Here is a 23653-nt window from a genome sequence, read left to right as displayed (position 1 = left end):
CTCTTGGTCCCTGTCCAAAGCTGCAGGTGCTCATGCCCTTCCCCAGTGGTGAAGAGACAAAGAGACAACAATCCAAGCCCCAGGAGGTGTTGCAGAACCTCAGCCCATTATGGCATCAGCAGGAAGCTGTGGGGAAGAGCCGACAAAGGGAGAGAGGGGTGGGATCTGCAGGGCAGAAGCAGACCCTTTGGCTCTGGTGGGATTTGAGGGGTGTGAAGTCAGGAGAACCTTGGCAGCACCTGCAGCAGCACCCTGGGACTGGTACAGTGTAGGGTGCTGTGGTTTAGAGATGCTGGCTGTCACCAGAGTGGCATGGGGAGCTGGGGGTGGGGGGGCAGTGGGTCACTCCTTTCCCTGCCATGGCGGGGATGTCCATGCTGCCCACTTTTCTTTTGGGTTAGCCCAGGACTTCCAAATTTTTAGCTGCCGACAAGTAAAATCTTAAATCAGCCTCAATGGTTTTTAAAAGAGAACAAAACAAACACCCAAGTTCACCTTCCTTCTGGCCTCTCCCATCCCCCCAAACCCTCAGCCCATGAAGTTTCCGGCACAGCTCACTTCTGCTGAGCGCAGGAAAAGTGAAACAGTGGCAGCACCCTGGTGCTGGAGCTGTCTGTGGGGCTGCTGTGCCAACCAGGGCAGAAGATGTCAGACTCGGAGGGGTGCCAGGAGGGTGCAGAAGGAGTGAGCCAAGTGGGAGATGAATCCCCTGAGGAGAACGAGAGGTGAGGCTTGGGGACACCACAGCTCCCTTCCAGTCCCAGGATGCTGGGAAGGTGGGAAGCTGGAGGGGCATGGAGGGAAAGGAGGATGTGCAGCCAGAACAATGATGACCCATGAGGCTGGAATAGGTCAGATGTTCCATCAGGCTTTTGACAAGCTTCTCCAGCTAGGGTGAGGCTTAGATTTCCTAAAGGTCTCATCCCCTTTGAACTTCAAATCCTTGGGAAGGGGTTGATTGAGTGGCAACCCCAGCTCCAGAAGCAGGAAAGCTCAAGTGAGATCTGGTGACCTGGAACTGCTCTGCAGCTGAAAGCAGCCCCATCTCTAAGACCTCTCTAATGTGGAGATCAGCTGCCTTCTCTCCTTGCTGGGCACATCTGATTTCTTGCTGCATCCCCTATGTCTCCAGCCAAATTAACCTGCCAATGTTTCAGGCTGGCTGCTGTAAAATTATATATCTCCCTGTGCCTCTGCTCTGCTTTATTGCTTTACCAGGAGAGACTGTAAAATTTGGGGTCTCTTCACTTGAATACAGACAGCTTTCCATGAGGGCTAAAAGAAGACAGATCAGTAGCAGAGACCACATCTGTCTGTGGTGGAGGCAGACAGATAAGCTCGGCCAAAGTGCATCACCCAAAGTGCTCAGGTTTGGACTGGATTCAGGCTGAGCATCCAGGGAGCTTGGGAGGTTGCCTGATTTTTCACCTCCAGCTTCAAAGCTCACATTAGCATTTCTCCCCAAGGCTTCTGAGAGCTGGCACAGCTAATGTTGATAGGAAAAAAAACCCTTGAGTGACAAAGAGAGGAGAAAGGTGTGTCATCTCCTGTCACCAGTGGTTGCAGTAGGTGCTTCGGCTGACACCTGACAGCAATTAGCCGCGGCTGAAGATTGGACTGGAAGCTTCAAAAGGTGCTGCAAGGCTCTGTACACGAACAAAGGGGAAGCCTTGGCTGCTGGGGGAGCACAGGGGTTTCCTCAGCAGCGGGATGGATGTGATTCCCGGCATTGTTCCTGCCTGGCTGTGCCGGTGCTCAGGCTCAGCTCACCTTGCAGCAGCAAGGAGCAGGTGCTGTGCAGGGCCCAAGGCAGCAAACCTTCCTGCTCCCCTCTGCTGCAGGGAGTGCAGGTACTTTGGTGCGTGCAGGGCCACCACTGGGGTCTGCTGGTGGGGCTGGGTCAGCTTGTTCCCCTTTCTGTTTCCTGCTGGAGTTTCAGCTAAATAAAAGGCTGTTTGGAGGAGTCTGTTCTGTAGCACACAGACCCTTACAGCCTTGTTTAAAAAGAGTGTGAATGCTGACAGCAGGGTGGCACATCCTTTCCTCTCTAGCTGTGTTTTTAGAATCTTAATGAAATACGAAAATTGATGGCAAAAATAGTGAGCAGAAATGAGTTCCTCTTTGTTTTAAAAATATGAAGAACTACTTTCCCTTACAATTTGTATAATAGTTTCATGTGCAGCTCTAAACTTCTCTTGCTTTTCCTTGTACTGTTTAAACGCTTGCTAGACTCTGGTGATTTCCACTCCCAAAATGGAGGAAGGAAATGTTTATTTGCTGTTTGGGTCTACCTTTTCTCACCCTGTGGCTAGCTTATCTCCCTGATCTCCTCTCCTTGATGAAAAAGCTCTTTTCAAGCTGACTCATGTAGAGATGGAGGCAGGACAAGGCTCTAAGGACAACCTAAATCATGATGGATGTCAGAGCAACCATCTTGTGATGGAGCTGCCGGGAAAGTAAATCCCAAGGCTCCTGGGTGTAATGCACAGTGGGAGATGTCAGGAGAGAAATCTTGGTGCTGTGTTTCCATAGACAATGAACCTTGTCTATTTGACTGTGCCCAGTGTATATAGCAGCATGCATTAGAAAATGTCCTAGAAATATTAATTCAAACACAGCCTACTCTGTTTCCTCATACAAACTGGGACATGCTGGCAAAGCCCTGCTGATGCTGCTGTAACTCTGCTTAAACCAGACTGGTGTTATGCTCTCTTCCATGAACTGGAATTGCTATATGGGCAACTGCTGAGGTGTGAGCATTCCCAAATAAGCGAGAAGCTGGGGGGAGCTCTGGAGAGGTGGCTGCTTGGCCTGTCCTGCCTTGATGGGGAGAGGTTGGGAGCTCAGTGTGCACAGGCTCTGTTACTCAGAGCTCTCTGTAAAGCTTTGGAGACTTCAGGTAACTCCTGCCCTTAGTTCCTACACCCATGGCTGGGCACGTCCCTTGGGCTGTGCTCTGCAGGATATCTGCACAGATATCTGCACCTGGGAGGCAGACTGGCTTTTCCCAAATTCCCCTGCCTCTGTGCTCCTGGGGCTTCCCTCCCCATGAGCTGCAGGGCAGGCAGCCCATGTATGGTCACTGCCTGGGGAGAGGCTCTGCTGTGCCAGCAAGCCCCAGGCTTTTCCTTGCCACGTCCATCCCCAGCTGTCTTGAATTCTCCAGATCCTTAGAGGAGTCTCAAGGGTCTTTGCTGAAATGACTGCTGTTGCTAAGTATACCCATGGCTGGAAGGAGGCTGTTTGGGAAAACTGATACTTGGAGAGTTTTTGGACCCCCTCAGTGCACCAGATTCCTTGTGGGTAGAATGGAGGGATGGCTGATCCCTGCCCAGGAGTAACTGGTCACAGTTTGACCCAGCTGGGCTCATTAAAGTGGAAAAATAGTAGGGAAATTAACAGGGGAGGACCAGATGGATTATTTAATGAAGCTGGGTTATACTTCTGGTTTCCAAATTGGATATAGGTGGTCTGGCAGTGGCATTAGGGATAAAGAACTGTCTCTAATTATAGGAGGTATCAGGTGCCTTCACTGTCCTTTTCTCCTTGAGGAAAAAAAATAAATTAAGCCTGGCTTGCCTCGCCTTCCCTCCAGGCTTATTTTGCTATGTAAAGCTATGGGTTTGGAGGAGTGTGTGTTAAAGCAAGGGATTGCCCAGCAGACTTCATTTGAATTGCACTTTGCTTTTTGAAACACAGAAGACTCTCTGCTGGCTGAAAGGCTGGCTTTTTAAAAACTACTGGTGTGAACTCTGGCTCTGAAGTTTGTGGGAATCCCTTGCCCTGGATTTTGTAAGGTGAACTTACTTCAGAGGGTTTAGGGCTTTTCCCCAAATCTGAAAACCCTGTGATAACTGGAAGGGCTGGCTGTGCAGCAGGGAAATGCTTAACCTTGGGATGCCCTGGGGATCCTGGGCCCCTCTGCTCTGACCTTCACTGACCTTGCTAATCCAGCCCTGACTGATGCTCTGCCTGCATCCCCCTTTGCATCTGTCACCCCTGTGACCCACAAGCCCAACTGTGGGGTCTGCCTGGGGGCTGAGCTGACTCCTTGCTGCCCTGGTGCTCTCTTCAGAGCTGGGCCTGCTCCCAGCCAGGCACTCACCCAGCCTGGCTGCTGCCTCTGTCAGGACACTGACACACCACCTGGCCAGGAGGTGCTCCAAGACCTCCTCAGTGTCATGTTTTTGTTGGGAACAGCTTTCTCTTTGAGGGGGGTGGGAATCCTGACCCGAACTTGTTGCTCAGGTTCCAGGAGGCATTGGTATGACCACCAGGCTCCTGAGAGTGTAATCTGGCTCTGACTGACTGCAAACCTGCAGTGGGGCTCAGAGGGAGCATCGCAAGGATTTGGTGCTCTCACTCCACCCTCCCCATGCTGTTCTCCTGGCACAGTCCAGCTTTGCAAACCTGCCTGGGAGGGATGGTGCCTGCTCACCTGGAGCAGCCCAGGGAGGGCTCTGCTCCCCCAGCTTGCACAGCAGCTTGGACCTCCTGTAGCTGCAGTTCCTCTTTCTTTATGAGTCCAATAAACTCCTCCTCAGGCTGTCTTTGGGATTACTGAGGGGGTGCTCTGGCATCCTTTGAAGCCAAATGCACAGGGAATGGATCTTCATGGTGTGGTTCTGTCCTAAAGCCTTTCATGAGGAGAAGCCTTGGGGATGTACATCAATGAAAGGAAGAAACAGGGGTGTATGAAAGGGGCTCAGGCCTCTTTACCCAGGTTTGTTCTGGATTATGGCCATCTGGTATGGGTCAAAAAATACATCCTAGGAGGTGCTGCACACTCCGGGAAAGCAGCTGTCCTGCATGACATGAATTTGGTATGATCAGTGCTAGAGGAGCACCCATGGTGCCCAGCCAAGGCCAGGGTGCCACCATGGTGGGTGTTCTGTGGCTATGCCCGTGGCTACTGCCTCAGGGATAGAGGACAGGTTATCTCTACTGCAAGGCCAGACAGCTGAGGCTGAGATGTTCAGGAAGGGGAAGGGATGCCCTGACTGTAGAACTTGCCCACTGTGGTTTGGTACCCAGAAGAGGTGGTTTCCTACCCGACCTGTGTGACATCTGCCAGGCCTTGGCAGCTGTCTGAGGTAACCCAAGGCATCCCACACTTGACTCTATGTTCAGGCACCTGAATCACTCCCTGATTTCCCAGAATCAGGTAGGAAGCACAGGCCACTAGTGAGATTTGAGCTCTGCTCTCCCGAGGCTTGGCCAGGTGTCTCACAGTCCTCAGCCTGTCCTCATGTTCCACAGAGGCTCAGTCACGAGTGGGTTAACCAGCCCCACTTGGAGCCCATGTATGTTTTCCTTGCCAGTGCATCCATCCTAACACACACCAGATGTGTGAGGCAGCCTTTGAAGTGTCCTTAATCCCAGGTTTCGGCACTCAGAGCTGTCTTTCTCATGTGCAGGTCTCTGGGCTCCACTCCTGCAGCCCCCATCCCCTGCAGGAGAACTGGCAGCAAGGCAGGACAAAATATCTTCTGTTATTTGCTACTTCAAGCAAGTCCCTCCTGGGATGGGCTGTTGGGGCTGGCAGCAGAGCTCCATATTCAGTCCATGTTCAGTGGGAGTGTCAAACCCTGAGCTACCTGGGTTCAGCCTGTCCCACATGAGCAGTGGTGGTCCCCAGCAGCCTGGTGCATCTGGTAACTGTCCAAGAAATACATGGATAGAGAGGCAGATACGCGAGCAAACCCAGCTGGATTTATTAATGAATGGAAATGGCAGTCAGTGGGCTTCTATTGGCTTAATTGGTGACTTCCATCCAGTGGTCTGAAAGCTGGGGCCAATCTGCAAGCAATTGATCTGAGGAGAGCAAGACTCAGATTAGCTGGAGCTCAGTTTATTTGCGTTTCTCTTGCTATTGCACAGACATGTAGGCCCAAATGCTTTTGCCAGTGTGTGTCAGCACCATCCCTCTGCCTGCCACAGAGAAAGCTCTGCCAGTTTGCATCAGCTGGAGGCCTTTTGTTCTTTTGCTTACGCACTCATTTTGAAACCAGATATTTTTTGTTAGGGATTCATTCTGCATTACCAAGGAAGCCTCTCTCCCAGCTCTAGGTATCTGTTGCTTGCTGCAGCTGACTAGACAGTTTGTGCAGTGCCTTTTATCAAGTCCTTGCCAGATAGCTTGGAAAATATGATCTCTTCTTCTGTGCTTGTGTTTTTCTGCTGCTGAAGCAGTTTCCAGTGCAAGCTTGCTTTGGAGCCATTAGCATTGACAAACTCTGAATTATTGACAGACCCCAAACAATCACGGCTGCCAGCTATTTAGCAGGGGCAGAGTTCTCTCCCAATAAAATTGATGACAATAATAATTTCCTTTTGAAGTAAGTGCCTCCTTGCAGTTGTCACATAGCTTCCCATACCAGGAGCTGACAGCATTTTGCCCAAGCTGAGCTGTATTGAAGGGCAGACTACTGTGATACACAGGCTGTGCACCCCTGCTCTGGTGGGACCTTTTCCTGGGGGTGGAATTTGTCTCTTCTGCTGCTTCTGCATTCCAGGTGCCATCTTCCTGCATACAGCATTAGCTGCCCTTTGTGCAGAAAGGCTCCTCTCAGCTTTCCTTTGGGCCTCGCTTTGGAGCATTAATGATATTCCGCCTTGATGGAGCCATGTATCTTCAAGCTTTTTGAACACATGATGATGCTTTTGCGAGCCCTTTCAAAACAGCTCCTGTCTTTTGCCCAGCTTAGCGAGGGAAGCATGGATGGATATGGGCAAGCTGATATTAGGTGCCTTTCCCTGGGACAAGGAGCAGCTTGAAGTGAGGGATGCAGGAACTACCCAGTGGTGCTCGGGAGTTCCTTCTGATCCATCCAGTCTCCTCTGACCCCAGCTGGAGTGACAGCCCAGCAGTGTAAAGCGGAGATTAATGGTTGCTAAAACTGCTTGTGTTGCACAACACGGTGCTGCATCAGAGCCTGGAGCCAGCTGCAGATGAACTAATAAGTTTATATTGGGCAGAAGCTGTATTTTACTTCTTGAAAGCTGTGTGGTCAGCTGAGCAGCACGGCTTGAGACAGGGCTGCACTCACAGTGCAGTGGAACTCACCCACGGGCCCATCCACAAATGGTGCTGCATGGCTCTGGGCGATGCTTAAACGTGTCACACAGATGCCACCTGCTGAAGGAAGGTGGTGCCTCTGTTACTGCTACTGCACTGCTTGTACCCAGCATGGAAGATGTCTGAAGGTGTCTTCAGCTGCCCAGTGTCCATCTAATCCACCTAATGAAAGCAAAGACCACTCCATTTATTTTAAATAGACATTCAAAATTCAAATTCATTCAGCAGCTTTCCAAATGTTGCTGAGCAGAGACTCATGACAAAGCAATGTGATGCTATAAAAAGGCCTTTTTCAGATTTTCCCTACAGTGTCTGCTGGGGGAAGACAACCTCTTGGCAGCAGCTGCCTACATCTTATCCATCCTGGCTGGAATCCTTTGTCCTGCTTCTTGGCCTTGCGGTAGACAAGCATCCCTAAGAGATGGAGCCTGCCTCCTCGGGGCCAAGAGTTCTCCTCTTGTCCTGTAATGACCCTCCTGTGTGGAATGGGAGTGTCTTATCTGCAGCCATTGTTTTGTCTTCCTGTCTCTTTCCCAATGGCTTTGTTGATTTAACATAATATATAGATAGCGGTGCACAGTATCAGAAATGGTGCTGGGCCAGCTGCACTCCTCCAGGGCTTGGCTCAGTCACTTGGCCTTAGCCCTGGTCCCTGGGAAACCTGGATGGTGGCTCACTGCAGTGGCTCAGGTGGTCTCTTGCTGTTTGCCCAGCCCTTGGTGCAAGAGGAGCCCAGATCTCCTTTAACCCTGCTGGGCTGCCCTGGTAATGCTCCTCTCCTTCCCCTGTTTTTTAAATCCATCCTTTGTCCTTGTGTGTATCACCCCTGGGGCAAAAGCATCTTCTCTTACAAGGCTTGTAAACTTCCATCTTCCACTCTCACTGATAAATGAAGCAAACTTCATGATGGAACCTAGGGATTTTAGGTTTATGGATGTACCCCTTAAGTTCCCCAGGGAGTGTCTGTTTTCCATTCTGTGTGAGGGTGAGAGGTGGCAGTGGGGTAGAGGAAGAAGAATGCTCCTTCTACATCCAGCTTCTGATTCCCTCTCATTTCTGCCTCTTTGGATGTCAGAGGAAGAAAGTCATCACTGATCCCATGCCAAATATTTCAGACTTTGTATGACAGTGTTTGTTGGCTGTTTAGACCCACAATGATACGTGTTTTTCATGGTGCTCCTCTGAGCAACAGCCCTGAGCCAAAAGAGTTGGCTCCTGCCTGCAGCACGGACACCCATGGGGTCGTGGATTGCCTTGGGAACATCCTCTCCTGACTCATGCCAGGACAGAAGAAGGGGTGCTGGGGAGCACCACGCGCACTGGACTCCTTGCCCTGCACCCTGAGCTAATTGCAGAGGTGGGGCGCCCTGCCCTCCTGGCAGCACACTTTGGTGCTGCTGAAGAGCTGTTCTGGTGGGAAGCAGGCAATGTGCTGCTCTTGGCTGCTACTCCTCTCTCTCCTCAGGATTATCTCTTGTTTGCCTGTCTTGGTCTCTGTATTTGGCTGCCTGAAAGTGAGTGCTGGCAGGGTGAGGTGGACTGAGTTAAGTGGGAGTTCAGGGTGAAGGTGAGGTGGCTTCAAAGTTCTGGATGCATGTGCCTAGTGAGGAGAGGCTGGTGGGATGTCAGGATAGGGGGAGAGGTGTGGGATGGCAGAGGGAAAGATGCATAATTTAAAAAGAAAACCAGAGATCACCCCCATCTATTCCATTGTCCTAGGGGCTGCTGGTGGAGGCACAGGGTCTCTACCTGGGAGAGAGGCTCCAGGGCTCTTAGTCCTTGCTGAAGGTGTGAGGCTGTCCCTGTGGAAACATCTTCTCAGGGTGGGATCCCACCACTGACATGCAGGCATGGACCCCTGGGAACCATGCTGGCAGATGGTGGCACTTGTAAAGGACTGGCCCTTGCAGTGACTGTGCTTTGGGGCTTATGCTGACAGTGGTTGACATCCCAGCAGTATTGGAGAGAAATGCTTGAGCTGTATTTAGCAGAACTAGGGTATTTTTGTTTCTTTTTGTTTCTTTTTTTCCCCCTTTGACCATGTGTGAGCCTTCAACTGATTTTGCAACTACATAGCAGAATGATTGTGTAATTAACGGGAACTGGTGCAGCCCTATCTCTCTGGGACTCCAGCCCTCCTTCCCACAGGGATGGAGGCAGACCCGCTCTCTCTCACAGCATTTCACCTTCTCTGCCTTCCCTGCTGCTGGGAAGAGCTTTGGGGAACTCCAGTGCCACACAGTGTGCTCCTGGGTGCTCCAGTTCCTGTACTGGGGTGGTGTTTTGCTGCAGAGATTTACGGTGTTTCTCCTAGCTTAAACTGTGCCAAAAAATAACAGATGAATTAATTCTTTTTTTCTTTCTTCCTGTGTCCACCGTACTCCTACCCACTTCCTGGTGGGACCAGGGGATTTGTTTCTGTGAAAGGATCCAAGCAGCTGTGGGACTGATGCTGACCTTACTGCTCCTGGACACATGGTGTGACTCACACTGGTGCACGTGGCAGTGAGGGGCAGGAGAGGAGGGGGACCCAAGGTACCTCTGCACTCTAAGGCAGTGATGTGGGATTTCTCCTGGGATTTCTCTGTAGGCATGTCCTTTGTGCTTTTGAATAGTGGGTTTAAATGTTCCCTGCCCCACAGAGATGGGGATAGTGACCTGTCCATTCCCCTTCTTGCAAGCTGTGGGTCCTGCCCTGCTCTCTTCTCCCTGTGGTCCTGCAGGACCCTGCTGATGCTGGAGGAAGGATGAGTTTTCTTGTAATATTTAATATCTTTCTCAAAGATGAAAGCCAGGAGAAGGGCAGGAAGCCTTCCCCAGAGGTCGAGTGGCCCTGCCACCTTAAAAGATTTTTCCAGGTAGAGTTCAGTACCAGGAATTTCTCTCCCTGGGAGGAACACAGAGCTCAGCCTGATGCCTGTTGCAGTTAAGGGACCCCCTTCCTCACTGCCTCACTTCTGGTGTTTCCAAATTATCTTAGCACCTTAGACCACTAAGAGCTAATGTCATGACCTCTCCCCAGCCCTGCATTTCATCATCCAAGCATGTTTTCTGTCAGCCCTGTTCACTGAAAGCCCCATCTCTGAGAGGCAGTCTGTCCTGGAACTGGGGTGGAAGTCTGCCAAGTGCTTTCAAGACAAGGAGCTCATGCTGGCATCCTCTGGGAGTCAAACCCGTGCGGAGCCAAGGCTCTCTTGCTGGGGGAATTAGCAGTTTTTCCTCTGCCCATTTACACAGAAACTTCCACCTCCCATAGGTAGCAGTGTGCTGTTACCTCCAGGAGGCTCCTGCCTTCTCCCGGTGGCAGTGGCTGCATTCCTCCCTGCCCCTCCTTGGCTCCCTGAGGATCGTCTGGCATCTCTGCCTTCATTCTGAATGAAGAACGCTTGCAGTGATTTCATTCAGCCCCAGCTGCTGCCGGCCCATGGCTGCTGAGCTACATCCCTGCCTGCCAGGGCTCCTTCAAGGTGCCTCCTTGCCTGGCTCGGACCATGGGAGTCAGTGGCAGGTTTGGGCCGATTCTCTCCAAAACAAAAACCCTGTAGGTGCACACTTCATCTCAACTCTGGCCAATTGTGGTGAAGTCAAGAGGAATGCTCACATGCTTAAACCTAATTACGCCTGCAAGCACTTGCAGGGCTGGGACAAGCTTTTTTTTTTTAGCAAGAGATCTTTTGTGGTGGATCTCTTGCATCTTCTCACTGAATTTAGAAAGAAAAATATGCAGTGTGCCACCATCTGAGCAGCCCACAGAGTGAGGCCAGCATCAATGTCTTCGCTTTGTGGATTTTGTTGTTCATAATCACTTAGGTGATGCCTAGTAAATACCTGCAGGGGGAAAAAAACCAAGCTGTTTTGAAATGAAGAGACAGGGGAAGGGAGAGCAGGTACTTCCTTTTTTTTTATTGAGATTTCTTGGCGTATTTCATGGGCAACTTCCCCATTTCAGCTTACCAGGAGTCAAGAAACATTTCTGCAGAAGAGATCGAAAGGTAACGTGTAAATGAGATGAGAGGGACTGAAAGCAGAAGGAAGGTGAAGGTCTCAGCAGAGTGGTTCCATCATAACTGCTCCCATTTTGCAGACAGCCAGAGGAATATTCCCTCTTACCTTGGGGAACATGGGCAGGCCATGCCATGAGCACCATCATGGCAAGTATAGGGCAGGGCAGGAACTTGCTAGGTACAAGTCCAGGCACCTGTTGGTTTGGCATAGCAGAGGTTCTCTTTTCACCCAAAAAGCACACAGAGATTCAGTTTAGGGAGAAAGACTCTTCTGTTTTTTCCTCCCAAGACTACTCCCATGAGGAAGAACAACAATCTGAATGCGTGGCAGATGGGCAATTTGTTTTAGCATTTTGTTTTATCTTAGTCCTTCATCAGACACTCTTGCACTTCTTTTATCTCCTGAAATATCAGTGTTTCAAGGAGGCAAGCCAGATTTAGCTGAATTTTTTGCCTCTTGCCCAATTTGATGGCTGGGAAAACTGAGGCACAGGCGACTTGGTGACTTGGTGAGGGGGCAATGTTTGAGAGCAGGAGCCGGGTGTAGCCTGCCTGAGGCTGCAGCTCTGTGGCTTCCCCCAGAATCTTGCTGCTATCTCCATCCCAGGAGAACATTTTCCTCTGGCGTGGCATTTCCCAGTGCTAAGCCCCTTCCGTGTTAATCTGACTCTTGGCTCACCTTCGGGCGTGCAGGGACTCTTTGGAGGCGAGACCTTCATGCACGACTTCTGCTGTGAATGGAGCAGGAGTGATTTACAGCCCGTCGGGTGCAAGCTGCCAACCTGGATGTCTGCTCCCTGGCCGCTTTGTGTAATCAGAAAAACAGTGGTCAAGGTGGGAAAAAAACAGAAGTGGGGGAGAAAAGAAAAAAAAAAGGGGCGGGGGAGAGGAGGGGGCCGGAGAAGATGAGTTAAAGGCAGGAGAGAATCCCCCTGGCAGGGGAGTGGGGAGCGCCGGGCTTTGTGCCGCGGGGCCCGAGATTCTCCCGTGGCACTTCCACGAGGCACAGGGGGAGGAGGAGGTGGAGGAGACAAGCCGGGGGTGTGGAGCAGGGGGGCGGGGGGGGGGGGGGGGGGGCTAGCAGAAACAAAAGGAAACCAGCTGCAGAACTTCCTGAAGGCGGAGAGGGGGCCGCGGGAGCGCGCAGTGCCGGGCGGCTGCCTGCGGCGCTGGGGAGGGGGCGGCAGCGGGACCCTGCCCGCCGCGGCTCGGCCACCATGACCAGCGCGATCCTCAGGAGGAACTCCAGCAAGCAGGGCCTGCAGAACCTCATCAGGTGAGCGCCCACCTGCCCGCCGGGAGCCGCCGCCCGCCCCGGCGGGATGTGCCCGCGCCCAGGGGCGCGGTGCGGGAAGGGGACAGGGAGCCGAGCGTCTCCGTGCCCCTTTAAATCGGCGGGATTTCGCCCTTAACGCTGGTTTTCCAGCAGACCCCGTGCATGGGAAGGAAGGATAATAGATAAGCCTCCCTCTCCTCCCCCAAAGCTGTATGAGGAAAGCAGATTTGAACTTAGTGATGGCTTTTCCAGGAGCTCGCAACTGAAATAACTGAGCACAACTGTACTGTGACACTCACCTGAGCCGCTGGTTTCCCCTCTCCCTGCGAGGGATGTCTCAGTACGTGGCTTTTTGTGTCTCCCGAGTGCCGAACGCTTCTGCCTAGAAAAAGGATTTTTCTTTTTTCCCCGCAGGAGCTGTACGTTGTGCACGCTGTGATGCGCGTTTTTAATTCAGAGATCACTGAAGGGCTGGATCCTCCCAGGGCTGCAAGCTGACACCGCTCTTTTTTTCGATTTAATTGATCACAATAGTGCTTTGAACCTTTCTCTCGGAGTATAATTGCCAGGGCAGGGAGGTGGATGGCTCAGTTGGGCTCATTCCCGTTTGTCAGCCGGCGCTGAGCCCGGGAGGACGGCTACATTGTCTGCCGGCTTTGAGATTCCCTGCCATGCGGTCACTGTGCTCTTCCCTGGGGACTGGAATTGCTGCTTCCCTCCATGGGTCTCTGGGATCCATCTCTGGGTGATGCTGGTGTGTCATGGTGATGGCCCTGACTGGGCTGGAGAGAGGCACTTCTCACCTTTTCGTATTTAGTCGAGCAGATGGATGGGTGAGAGGTGGGATTAGGCAGTGCTGGACTCACACTCTGCCCCTTGGGCGCCTCTTGGCTCCCTTGTGCTCGCTGGGACTGCTGGTCTCCAGCTGAGAGGTGGAGGATGTCACCGTGGGGTTTATTTCACCAGGCATTTTCCTCTCAGTTTGGGATCTCTGATTGGTAATGCAGCCTCTAAACCTCATCTCTCAAATAAGTTTCTTGCCTTGGAAGGTAAATGGGCACCTACAGCCCATCCAGTCCTTGCCTCTTTCTGCCCTTCTGGACCCAGGGAAGCTGGCAGAGAAGCTCCCACTGGTTGCACAGGCCCCCGGGGTGGAAAATGGGCAGGAGAAGCTAACTCCTCTGGGTTCATCTTTTGTTTGGCCTATTGGACCCATTCCCTGGTCTCAGCCCAGGGGGACTGGGATCCGAGTTACACATCCCTGTTATAGAGCAGGGCTTTGTCAGCGGCTTGCGAGGGGTAGGGAAACCTCTGTGGGTGTGCAGAAGGCCGGACCAGCTCGGATTTGGGGCCAGCTGGTATTGAGGAGGGCCAGGCAAATGAACTGGGGTGGGAATCGCCTGCTTACAGCTGGGCAGCAATTTATTTTGCAGGGTGACAGATGGGGGGGAGCAAGGGGAAGCACATGTGCTTCATGCAGAGAAAAGGGGTGTCCAAAGGACTGTCCTCAGTCTAAACCAGGGGTGTTTTCCTGTCCTGAGTGACATCTCCAAGTTCCTCCTGCTTTGGATAAGGGACTTTTGGTGTCCCAGAGACTCACAGGGACTTTTTTTACAAGGTGACATGTTTCCTGAGTAGGGTTATTACGCTTAACCTGATTGAGGTTTAGCTTTGTGGCTGTGTTTTCCAGTCCTGCTTACAGATGAGGAGCAGAGCGGGTTGTGAGGGATTTCCATGGTTTACACACAAAAACCCTCACTTATGCTCACAGGATTCAACAGTGGAACAGGCAGGGTCTGCTCCATACACACCGTAGCCCATTCTGCAGCTGTATTTTTCTCCTGGAGCAGTTTTTCCTGGAGTTCCTGAGATCAGCTGAAGGGCTGGCTCTGCAAGTCCTGCCAGCTTGGCTGCAGGAAGGAAAGAGCTTCTTTAGTGAGTGGCTCGAGGCTGCTGCCTTGAAGATAGGTTGCTGTCAAGATTCTGTGCTCTGCTTTTTTCTGTCCCAAAGTGACTGCAACAGAGTGGTTGTACACTGTGTAGGTCCTGGCCTCTTCTGGTGTGTCTGAGTGCTTTGGAGACCTGGAGCACACAGTGAAAACAGCTGCTCAGAGCCATAACCACGAGCACTGGGGACATCAATGTGGTGTCAGGATTTACCTGGCTGCTCCTGCTGCAGGGCAACAGCAGGGATAACCAGGGAGTTGCCTTCTCTTGGCATTGCCCAGCTACAGGCGCTGCTAGCCCGTTGTCCAACAGCTGGGTTAAGGGTTTCTGAGCTGAAACCAGTGTTAGTCTTGTGGATTTTGGGCTGAAGAGCTGAGTCCCAATGCTTTCAGCATCCTGCCTTGTGCTTGAAACAAAACCCCAGCATTTCAGACAAAGGGGCCCATGGGTGAAGCATCACCCGAATGTCAGTCCCAGGAGTCAGATTTGCATTGAATGGCTTTTCCACTGACTGCTGCCAGGCTTAGTGCTCCAGAGTGGTTTGGTGTGCTTGGGATCACTGGGGCACCTTGGAGACAACTGGAGGCTGAAGCACTGAGCCGGTACTCTGGGAACCATCTTTCACCACTGCCGAGCCAGGAGGTGGACTGGAAAAATTAGCCGTCCTTTTTCCTCAGTGGCTGTGCAGAAGGAGCAGGCAGGGACGTTCTGTTGACATCGGAAAAGTTGGAGGCTGAAGAGAGCCCAGGGTGAGGCCTTGCAAGTGCAGAGCAGAGTGGCTGAGTAATTACCTGGGAAAGGTATGAGAAGAATGGGCAATTGCAGGGCTATCTACCTTCCCTGCTTTGGCCCATGTGCCCAGGCACTCCCCTTGTCCAGCATAGTTTCTCTATCAGGATATCACTGGGGAAATATTTCTCCCTTTGCAGCGCCCTTACAGTGATGATCCCTCACACGCCCACAAGGCTTTGTATTTTTTTAAAGTCCTCTCCAAACATGAGCCACTTTATCTTGTTATCACGATCTCTTTCTCCTTCTCCTTCTAATGAATTCCTATAAATAAGATAGGGATCCAGCACCTGTCATGTCGATTCATTCAGTTCATTATCTGCTCCTGCTGGAATTTTACTCTCCCTCTATTTATCGAGCCTGAAGTGTTTCACAGAAGAATATGGCTGTTTAATTAACCTACAAATCAGCCTCTCTGTAAAGCAGCTGTGCTGCTCCTTGGAACTGCATTATTTGGCCTCATGGCTGATGCTGCTCCCACTGGGTGCTGTGGTGGCTTGCTGCAGTTGTGTCCCCATCGCTGGGCTCTGGGTGCCTGGCTGGGATGTGTGGCCCTGGGGTGGGGTGTGTGGGCATATGGATGTGAGTTGGAAGCACTGCTGCCCTTGTCTCTTTAATTTGGCACGTGGCTGAATCTGGGGTGCCATTTGGAAGCGAGCTGTGGTTTGTTCTTGGGGAGAAAGGACAGTGTTCTTACATGCTACAACACCCCTTTGCTTCCCAGCACAACGGGGACCTGGTCCAGAACAGGGGCTCCAGAGCATGGCTGCTCCAGAGAGACAAATAAACCAGGGTCTCTAATTGTATGTCTTTGCAGTGCCACGGAGTTTGAAGTGCAAATAATCCTGTGGGAAAAGGGGCTGAATCTTGAGGATGAAAAATCCCAAGGGAAGAAAGCAAGTCAGAAAATGTGATCACGAGACAGAACTCTGTAGGATGGGATTTTTGCTTTGTTATCTTCTGTGGAGCCATTAACATAGGAAGCCAGAATATGAGATCTGAAATGAATCTTGCACAGTGCTGTGTTTTGGCCTGCTGTATGTGATGAGATGCTTGCCACCTCCAGCACTCATGTCCTGGCACCCGTGAGGCGGCTGCAGGGCCCCTTCTTTCTCCCTACAACAAGTTACTGCATTTCCAAGCAACATCCTTTGTGATTCTCAGAGTTCCTCAGCGCAGTGGTAGCTTTAAAAATCCCTGAACTTGAATTTTGGTGTGTGTCATGAGTGCAATATTTAGTTTGATCAGGATATGGGGGCTCTGCCCAGCTCTGTGGGACGCTTTCCTTTCCGCCTGCATTTGATGTTTCCCGAAGCTTGCCAGGATGTGTCTCAGCAGGGAAGATGCTACTCCAGTATTTTTGTCTTGACCTCCTGCGTGCTGAGCTGGGAACAAGGAGCTTGAAGCATTTGGGAGGGCTGGATGGCGTTTTGAAGGGGAAGAACATTTTTTGTGGGGTGGGGGAGTGTGTGGTTGATGCCAGGACATGGTCTGGACACAGTTTGTTGCCTAGAGATAGCTACTGCCTCCAGGGGCTATTGCAGCACCACTTTGCTTCAGCTCCCTGTCTCCTGGATAGGTGTAGGGAGCGAGGAATTCTTGCTGTGAAGAAGTGGGGCAGGTCTTTATGGGAAGATGGAGAAACTGAAATGTGTAGGAAGGAGCCAGTAGCAGAGCAGTTGTGTGAGAAGAGGAGGGAGGGATACCTGCATGGGGACACCAGGGGACACAGGGCCTTCATCAGTGTGATTCATGCTTTGCAATGCTGCCTCAATGTGTCATGAGGAGCCTGTGGTACTTCCCTTCTTGAGCCTCCCCTATTTTGATGCTTTTGTTAGTGGCATTCATTGTTTTATCCCTCTGTGCCCCCTTGCCATGGACAGGGCAGAACAGATGGGCATCTTTGTGGACCCCACAAGTGGAGGGCAGATGGAAAGGGAGACATGAGCAGAGGCTGCTGGCAGGGAGGAGCATCCAGGAGAGCCCTTTGGGCCTGACTGATGGCGTGCCTGGGGGATTTCCACATCCCAGGGTGCTTTCTGTGGTGCCAACTGCTTGCTGAGTGATGCCACCATATTTTGCAAGCCAGGAGGAGCCTGGAGATTTGCAGCCCAGCTGAGCTGTGGGGCAGGGTGGGGGTAAGGGCTAAGCCAGTGCATGGTGGGTAAGTCCCTCCCTGGGTGTCTTGTGGGGTGCCCACCCTCAGCTTTCACCTCAAGGATAGCAGCTCATCCTTTCTCTCCAGTTGAAGCAGCTCATCTGTCCCCTCTGCGTACTCTGTGGGTCCATTCCCAGATTTTTTCCAGCCCCGGGGTTTATTTTGTCAGAGTTCCACCTACTACTGACCTTTCCCAGAAACCAGTGCATGGGTTTTATTTGCCTTTAGCCTGGCCTGACCCAGATTTTTACCTTCTCTCAAGCAATTGGATATTCAGGGCCTGAACTTTGAGCCCATGGAAATTTTTGGAAGCTGTAGTGAGCCTTTGAGCCCATCAGGGCTGCAACCACAGGTCATTGTCATCCTCTGATGGTGTGGAGAAAGACCACCATGTGCATCTGAGTGTGGTTCAGCTAGAAGGAGCACTGGTTGGAGAAGCTGAGGCCTGAGACACCAGCTGGGATGGTGTCTGAAAACTAATTTTCAGCTTCCAGATTTTTTTGATTTCCCCTTCTCCCTCCATTTTTAACTCTTTCGATGGAGCATCAAACAGCATCAGCACCATCCCTCAGCTCTATGGTGGGCAAAGGGCACCTGGGGCTGCCAAGTGCCTCTGTCCCACAGCAAGAAGCTGCCCTCAAACGCAGGATTTTGGGATCAGTATGTTGGGGCAGACTCTTTTTCCTGGTGGAGACCTAGCGCAGCAGGGAGCAAGGCTTGCTGTGATGGGGTTCCTGCTGCAGCACAGCTCCTCAGCATTGGCCATCAAGGAGAGCCTGGACTGTCCCAGGGAGCGGGCAGCAGTGTTCTCACGGGCTCCTGCCCTTGCTCAGACTGCAAACTCCCTCCTGCTGCGGGGGCACTGCCTCGCCCCCAGGGCTGCCAAGCAGGGCCCAGCCAGCTGTGCCATTAGAAACACCACACTGACACAGATCTTGCTCCTAATCCCGGCCTGAAGCAGGGATAAGGTAATTGTTCACCTTTCTAGGCTCAGACTTGTTTTCCAGAAGGAGTGTGTCAAGAAGGATGCTGGCTGACTGCAGCCGAGGCAGGGAGGCTGTGGAGTCTTGCTTCTCTCTTAAGGAGGAGAAGAATAAAATACAAAAGCTGGGTAAGGCAGTCTGCATCTCTTTGGCAAGGCTATTTTTTCTTCTGACATGCTTCTCCCTTGCAAAAACAGAGGCCAGACTTCCTGCCCTGTAGAAAAAACCCTCTAATTCCTTGAACCTTCGGGCTGAGATGGAGAGACCGTGAGAAAGAGCCATGGTTCGAGGTCGTACCCAGCGCTGATTTCTCACACCTACTGAATGCAGTGGAGTGCTGGGAGGGCTGGGGCTCCAGCCCTTTCCTCCCCCCTGCCAAATTCCTGGCCGGTGATGTTGATACATGATTGCACCAGCCTATCTGTGTGCTAAGGACCCACGGTCCTGAGAGTGCAATTCATCATCTTGAAGGCGATTCGTTTGGATTCTGTCTGCCGTGATCAAAATCAATAATAATAAAAAGAAACAGTTGTTCCCACTGGTTATTTCGTGCCTCACCTATGGCGTCTGGAAGCATGTACCTTCCATGTACCTTGTTGGAGCCACAGTCCTGTGAGTGGCAGCAGGGGACAGATGAAGCTTATGGTGAAGGACCAGCCTTGCTTTCTCCAGGGTCTGCTCCTGCCATTGGCCACCAGCTTTCTCAAGTGTGTCTTGTTTTGCTTGTGGAAGCTGTAAATTACCATCCTGGGGCTTTCCCTGCCTGTCATGCCACAGTGACAGGTCAATCTTTGCAGGGGATTTAGTGAAGGCTAAACTAGGCAGAGTTTTATATGTGACACATGTGATGCGTGGCTGTACATCTGCACATCCTTCTCAGGGCAAAAAAGGGATGTGCTTGTACGGAGGAAATACAAGATCTGTTTAAAAAAAGAAGAGTTGCTTTTATTTTTAAAAGGGAGGTAGCTCTCTACAATGCTAAATGTGGTTTTCCTTCTATTTCTGCTTGATGAAAGTTTGGGATGTATCATATTCTGTTTGGATGCCTTGGTGTGTCCTTATCACCCCATACGTGCTGCCTCTCCACACCCCCAGTTCTAGCAGGAGGTGGAGATGGGCTCTGTGGCCACTCCTGAGTGTGAAGCAGCTCCATCCTGCTGTTCACATCCCCAAGGTGGCCTGTGATTTATAGGAGAAATGGAGAGACGTGGCCGAGACTGCACAGCTACGTGTGGGGTGGGGAAGCTTGGTATGAGAACAAGGCTGAGGGTGAAGCACATAGATGCATTTTTTCCTCTCCCCCTGCCCCCCTTCTTGTTCAAACTCTGTAGCCTGGACTCTGAACGGAGCAATGCAGCTGAGGAATTACATGAATGTATGGGAGGGAGAGGCTTGTGGAGTATCTCTGGCTTCCTTTGACTGACACACTGCTGTTGCAGAGCTAGAATAACTCTCCCGAGGCAAGGCTGAAATAAACTTCAGGATGTGACATAATAATTCTTGATTTTATTTCTTTTCTCAGTCTCCCTGTATTGTACTGCTATCCTCATCCTGTTCCTTATTCAGTGGGACGATGACCCAGCTGTAATCTTTGCTATCCAGCCACGTTACTCCTGAGGCATGGAAACCCATGAGTTCTGTGGTGGCCTGACACCAGTGGTCCTGAATGACATGAGTGGAGGCTTTATCTGTGTATTTCAGCATGCTTGACTCAGTCACACAGAGCCATTATATGCCACTAATAAGTGATTAATTTGTTGGCAGAAGGTCAAGTGGGAGAGGGAGTTGTAGCCTTCGGAGGGTGTCCTCTTCCCTTTCGTGTGACAGGGTGAGCTGCACATCTCCTGCCAGCAGTCAGGGCCCTTTGTAGATGTGTGATAAATGCAATATGAAATAAAACCTGGCAGCTCTGCTCGGCAGCAGATGAGCTTGTTGATGATCCTAGGCCATATTCTGCACACTGTTACCTGGCACTGTGACAGGGCAATGCAGGCTGCAGTGGATTGCATGGAAGGGGAAACTCCCTTGCGTTGGTTTCTGGCATCTCCCTTCCCCTAAACCTCAGCAGAGGGGAGATAGGATGGCTGTCCTTCCCAGTTCTTCTCTAATTCATGCAGCCCCATGGCTCCCAGGGGATATTTCCAGCTGTGGTGGACCCTGGGTTTTTCACAGGTGATGGGGTAATCTATCTTCTGGGGTTGCACATGGCTTCTCCTAAATCCTGTTCCCAAAATGTCTTTCTTCTTGTGCCCTGGCTTTGTGGGGGCAACCTACCCAACAGAGGCGGCAACCAAAGCCAGCACACTCCTGGCCTGGTACCCCGGTGAGCTCAGGAGACAGGAATGTCCAGTGTGTTGGTAGAGGGTTCCTGAGTTTTTCTGGCGCAGGTCTGCGAAGCCCAAAGCCTCTGGGAGGCATTTGATTTTCCTTTCTGGAATTAACTTTAGTGCTGAAGGTTGGGTTTGGGCCAGCAAAGCTTCCTTTGAGCCGTCAACCATGCAAAAGACTCCTCGAGTCTGCAGTTTCCCTTAAACACAGCTCATCTGCTGCCAGAAATTTCCCTTGCCTGAATATTAAAATCTCCTCAAGTGCCAGTGAGGAATTGCCCAAAGGAAACGTGACCTTCCCAGCCATGCTGGCTTGTCTGGAGCATTTGTGGCCACGTGGAACAGGGCAGCCAGAGTGTGGGTGCCTGTAGTGCCGTGCTGCAGGAAGAGGTGTTCTGTAGTGCAAACAGAAATCAAGCCCCTCCCGTGGCTGGGGGTCCGGAGGGAGGTGAGGTCAAGAGCTGGATCTGAAACAGGCAGCTGGCCCCGCTCAGAGAAGAAACCTAAGCATCCCAAATGCTTGGCAGGCAGGGTCTCTGTGGGCACAGCTGAACCAGGGGGCTTTCAGCTCATTCTCACACCTGCAGGATGTGCTCAGGAAGAGAGAAGCCCATTCCACAAAGCATGTTTGGCCCAACCAAGACATCCAAAAGCTGTTGGCAGAGATGTAGGGACCATGTGAGAGAATGACCCAGCCCTGTGACGAGCTCTTGCTGGAGCAAATTTTGCCAGAGCTCTGGGCTGCTGGGACCAATGAGATCTCTCCACCTTTTCTCCTCCCTTCTCCAGTCACACTAAAGTCTGTTTAAGGGGGTGATTTTCCTTTCACATTTCATGAAAATTCCTCTATGGAGGGATTTTATAAATGCAGGTGGCTGGATTCAGGAGTGTAGAATGCTGTAGCTCATCTTGCAGCTCCTCAAGCTTCAAGTCTTGTTTTCCATTTCCCCATCCTGTGATGAGTGAAATGAAGTTGAGAACTCTTGGTCCCACTGGCAGCTGTGAGCCTGCTTCTTTCCCAAACCTCCCCAGCCTGGGACCAACCTGGCACAGTGCTGGCTGGAGATGAAGATACGTGGGATCAGCCTGATCCTGAAGTGCTGGGTAATTATTTCTAGGATTGGGAAAGATGGTTGTGAAATGCCACTGTGGGCTGAGCACGTTGAGTTACTGAATGTGGTTGTGAACAATTAGAGCAAACGGGCGACCATGGCCCCGTTTTAGTAAATGGAACCATTTGGAAATTAAATCTTTCCACCTTTTTGCTTCGAAAGGCAATTTAACAGCTGACCCCCTGCTCACACTTGTGCTTGTCCAAATTGAAATGGCACATTTTGTCTGGGGTCCAACAAACGCCTGTAGCTGACCCAAACACAAGGACTTTGGCAAGGCTTAGTTTCTCATTTGCTTGTATTTTTTTGCTTCATTTTATTTTGTTTGTTTTTCACTAAAGACAAATATTTGTGCTGCTCGGTCAGTCCAAAAGTAATCATCCTTTTTCCTCTGCTTGTCAGTGTGATTACTGAACCCCAACGCATCACTTATTAAACCTCCCTCCCCTACCAGCCTATTTGAGCATGACAGAGAGCTCAGAATCTGAAAATAAATTCAGTTTAGGTGTTTGCTGGAGTGTGCTGGTATCTTTGAATCTGTGGGGGCTTTATCTGCAGCCCTTTTTGCTGAGCAGAGGCATGGTGTTCCCATTGCAGCCCCCCACCCCAGGATGCTCAGAAGTGTCTGAGATACATCCCAACACAGCAGCAGGAAACCTGGAAGCTGGGATTGCTCTGTGACAAATCTGGATTGCTCTGTGGCAAGGGGAGCTGGGAAAGTTATTTCTCTGCTTTTGCAGAGAAAACCTTCTCCCCAGAACGGTCGCCCCCGGCTCTGTCCTCAGCCTGCTCGAAGGATGCAGGGACAGAATAGCGAGCCGGTGAGGTCATGGGGAGAGAGTTAGTCACATCCAACTGGGAAAGGGAGAGGGCTGCCAACCAGTGCTGCTCTCACAGTGTGGAAAGCTCATGTGGTTCAGAAGGGACCCCCCCCTCCAGAGCACCCTGGCCAAGCTGGGGGTGTTGGTGGAGCACCGCCTCTGCAGCAGCTTCCCAAGGAACTGGAGGAAGGAGTGAAAGATTTTAATCAAAATCTAACTTTCTGGCATGAACGTGGACTTTGCTTCTCATAACTGGGGCAATATGGGCGAGAGGGGGTTAAGAGCCTTTCCGAATTGGAGACTATCTGGAGCTGTCGCACAAGGGAGGGAGATCATGGCAGAGTTTAATGAATGACTTCATTTATATATTAAAAAAAAAACCCAACAACAACATGGTGGCTTCCTGCCAGGTCCACAGACAAGGGTTTCTATGGGAACCTGAGGAAAAATAATAAATAGGAGTGTGGGATGAGTAGGGAAGGGAGGAGGGGAGCTCAGGCTCGGGTCTGGGTCTGCTTTGTTCCTCATGGAGACCAAGGTGGCAAGGGGCGATGATGGGGTAAAAAGGGAAAGAGCTGAATTTGGTGCTTGCAGAAAGACCCCACCCAAAATAAGGCAGGCAGTAACTACACTGCAGTGGAGCATTCTCTCGGGCTAGTCCTGGGGTCTGCTTTGTTCCCTGCTCCTCTGTGGGCACAGCAGGCGTGGGCAACCTTTCTTCACTGGGCTCACAACCTGGCTTTGCTGCCTTGGGGCAGGTGGGAGTTTGGGAGGGCAGTGATTTGGAGTCATCCCCAGCTTCCTGACAGGGTGGTGGTGGGACCACTGTGCAAGGGGATGCACAGTGCCAAGCTACTGTGCATCCCCTTGCTACTGGGGCTAAGCTCAACAATCCTGCTCGCACTGCAGAGTAAAAGAGGCTCTGAGCGAGTCTAAAATAGGCTCTGAGTCAGTCTTCCTTAGAAAGGCTAACAAGGTTCACAGTGTAAGGCTACATTTTTCATGAATTAATCCCAATGGGCTTTTTTCCCCTCCCATTGCTGGGATAGGGAGGTATCTGCCCTGAACTTCAAAAGAAATCAGCTTTTTGGTGAGACCCATGGTGAAGTGAGGCCCTCTGATGTGAGGGCAAAGCTGGGCAGGCTGCAGAGTGGCACT

General features: G+C 51.4%; 1 protein-coding gene across 2 annotated transcripts in view; it reads left to right on the top strand.

Moving 5' to 3' along the window:
- Positions 1–55: 55 nt before the first annotated feature.
- The window catches only part of LSP1 (lymphocyte specific protein 1), a 47749-nt gene continuing 24151 nt past the window's right edge, over positions 56–23653 (top strand). The window contains exon 1 of one of the 2 annotated variants that reach the window (XM_039728466.1): positions 56–725. In XM_039728466.1, the coding sequence (XP_039584400.1) occupies positions 646–725 (80 nt within the window). In that variant the 5' untranslated portion in view covers positions 56–645. Of the gene's footprint in view, positions 726–12169; positions 12359–23653 lie in introns of those variants that run through there. The other variant, XM_039728467.1, reaches the window with a different exon arrangement.

This window comes from Passer montanus, unplaced genomic scaffold (assembly GCF_014805655.1).
Source record: "Passer montanus isolate IOZ18808 unplaced genomic scaffold, ASM1480565v1 scaffold65, whole genome shotgun sequence".
In the NCBI taxonomy this organism is placed as follows: Eukaryota; Metazoa; Chordata; class Aves; order Passeriformes; family Passeridae; genus Passer; species Passer montanus.
The sequence above is the reverse complement of the archived record's forward strand: the minus strand, read 5'-3'. Positions and strand labels throughout refer to the sequence as shown.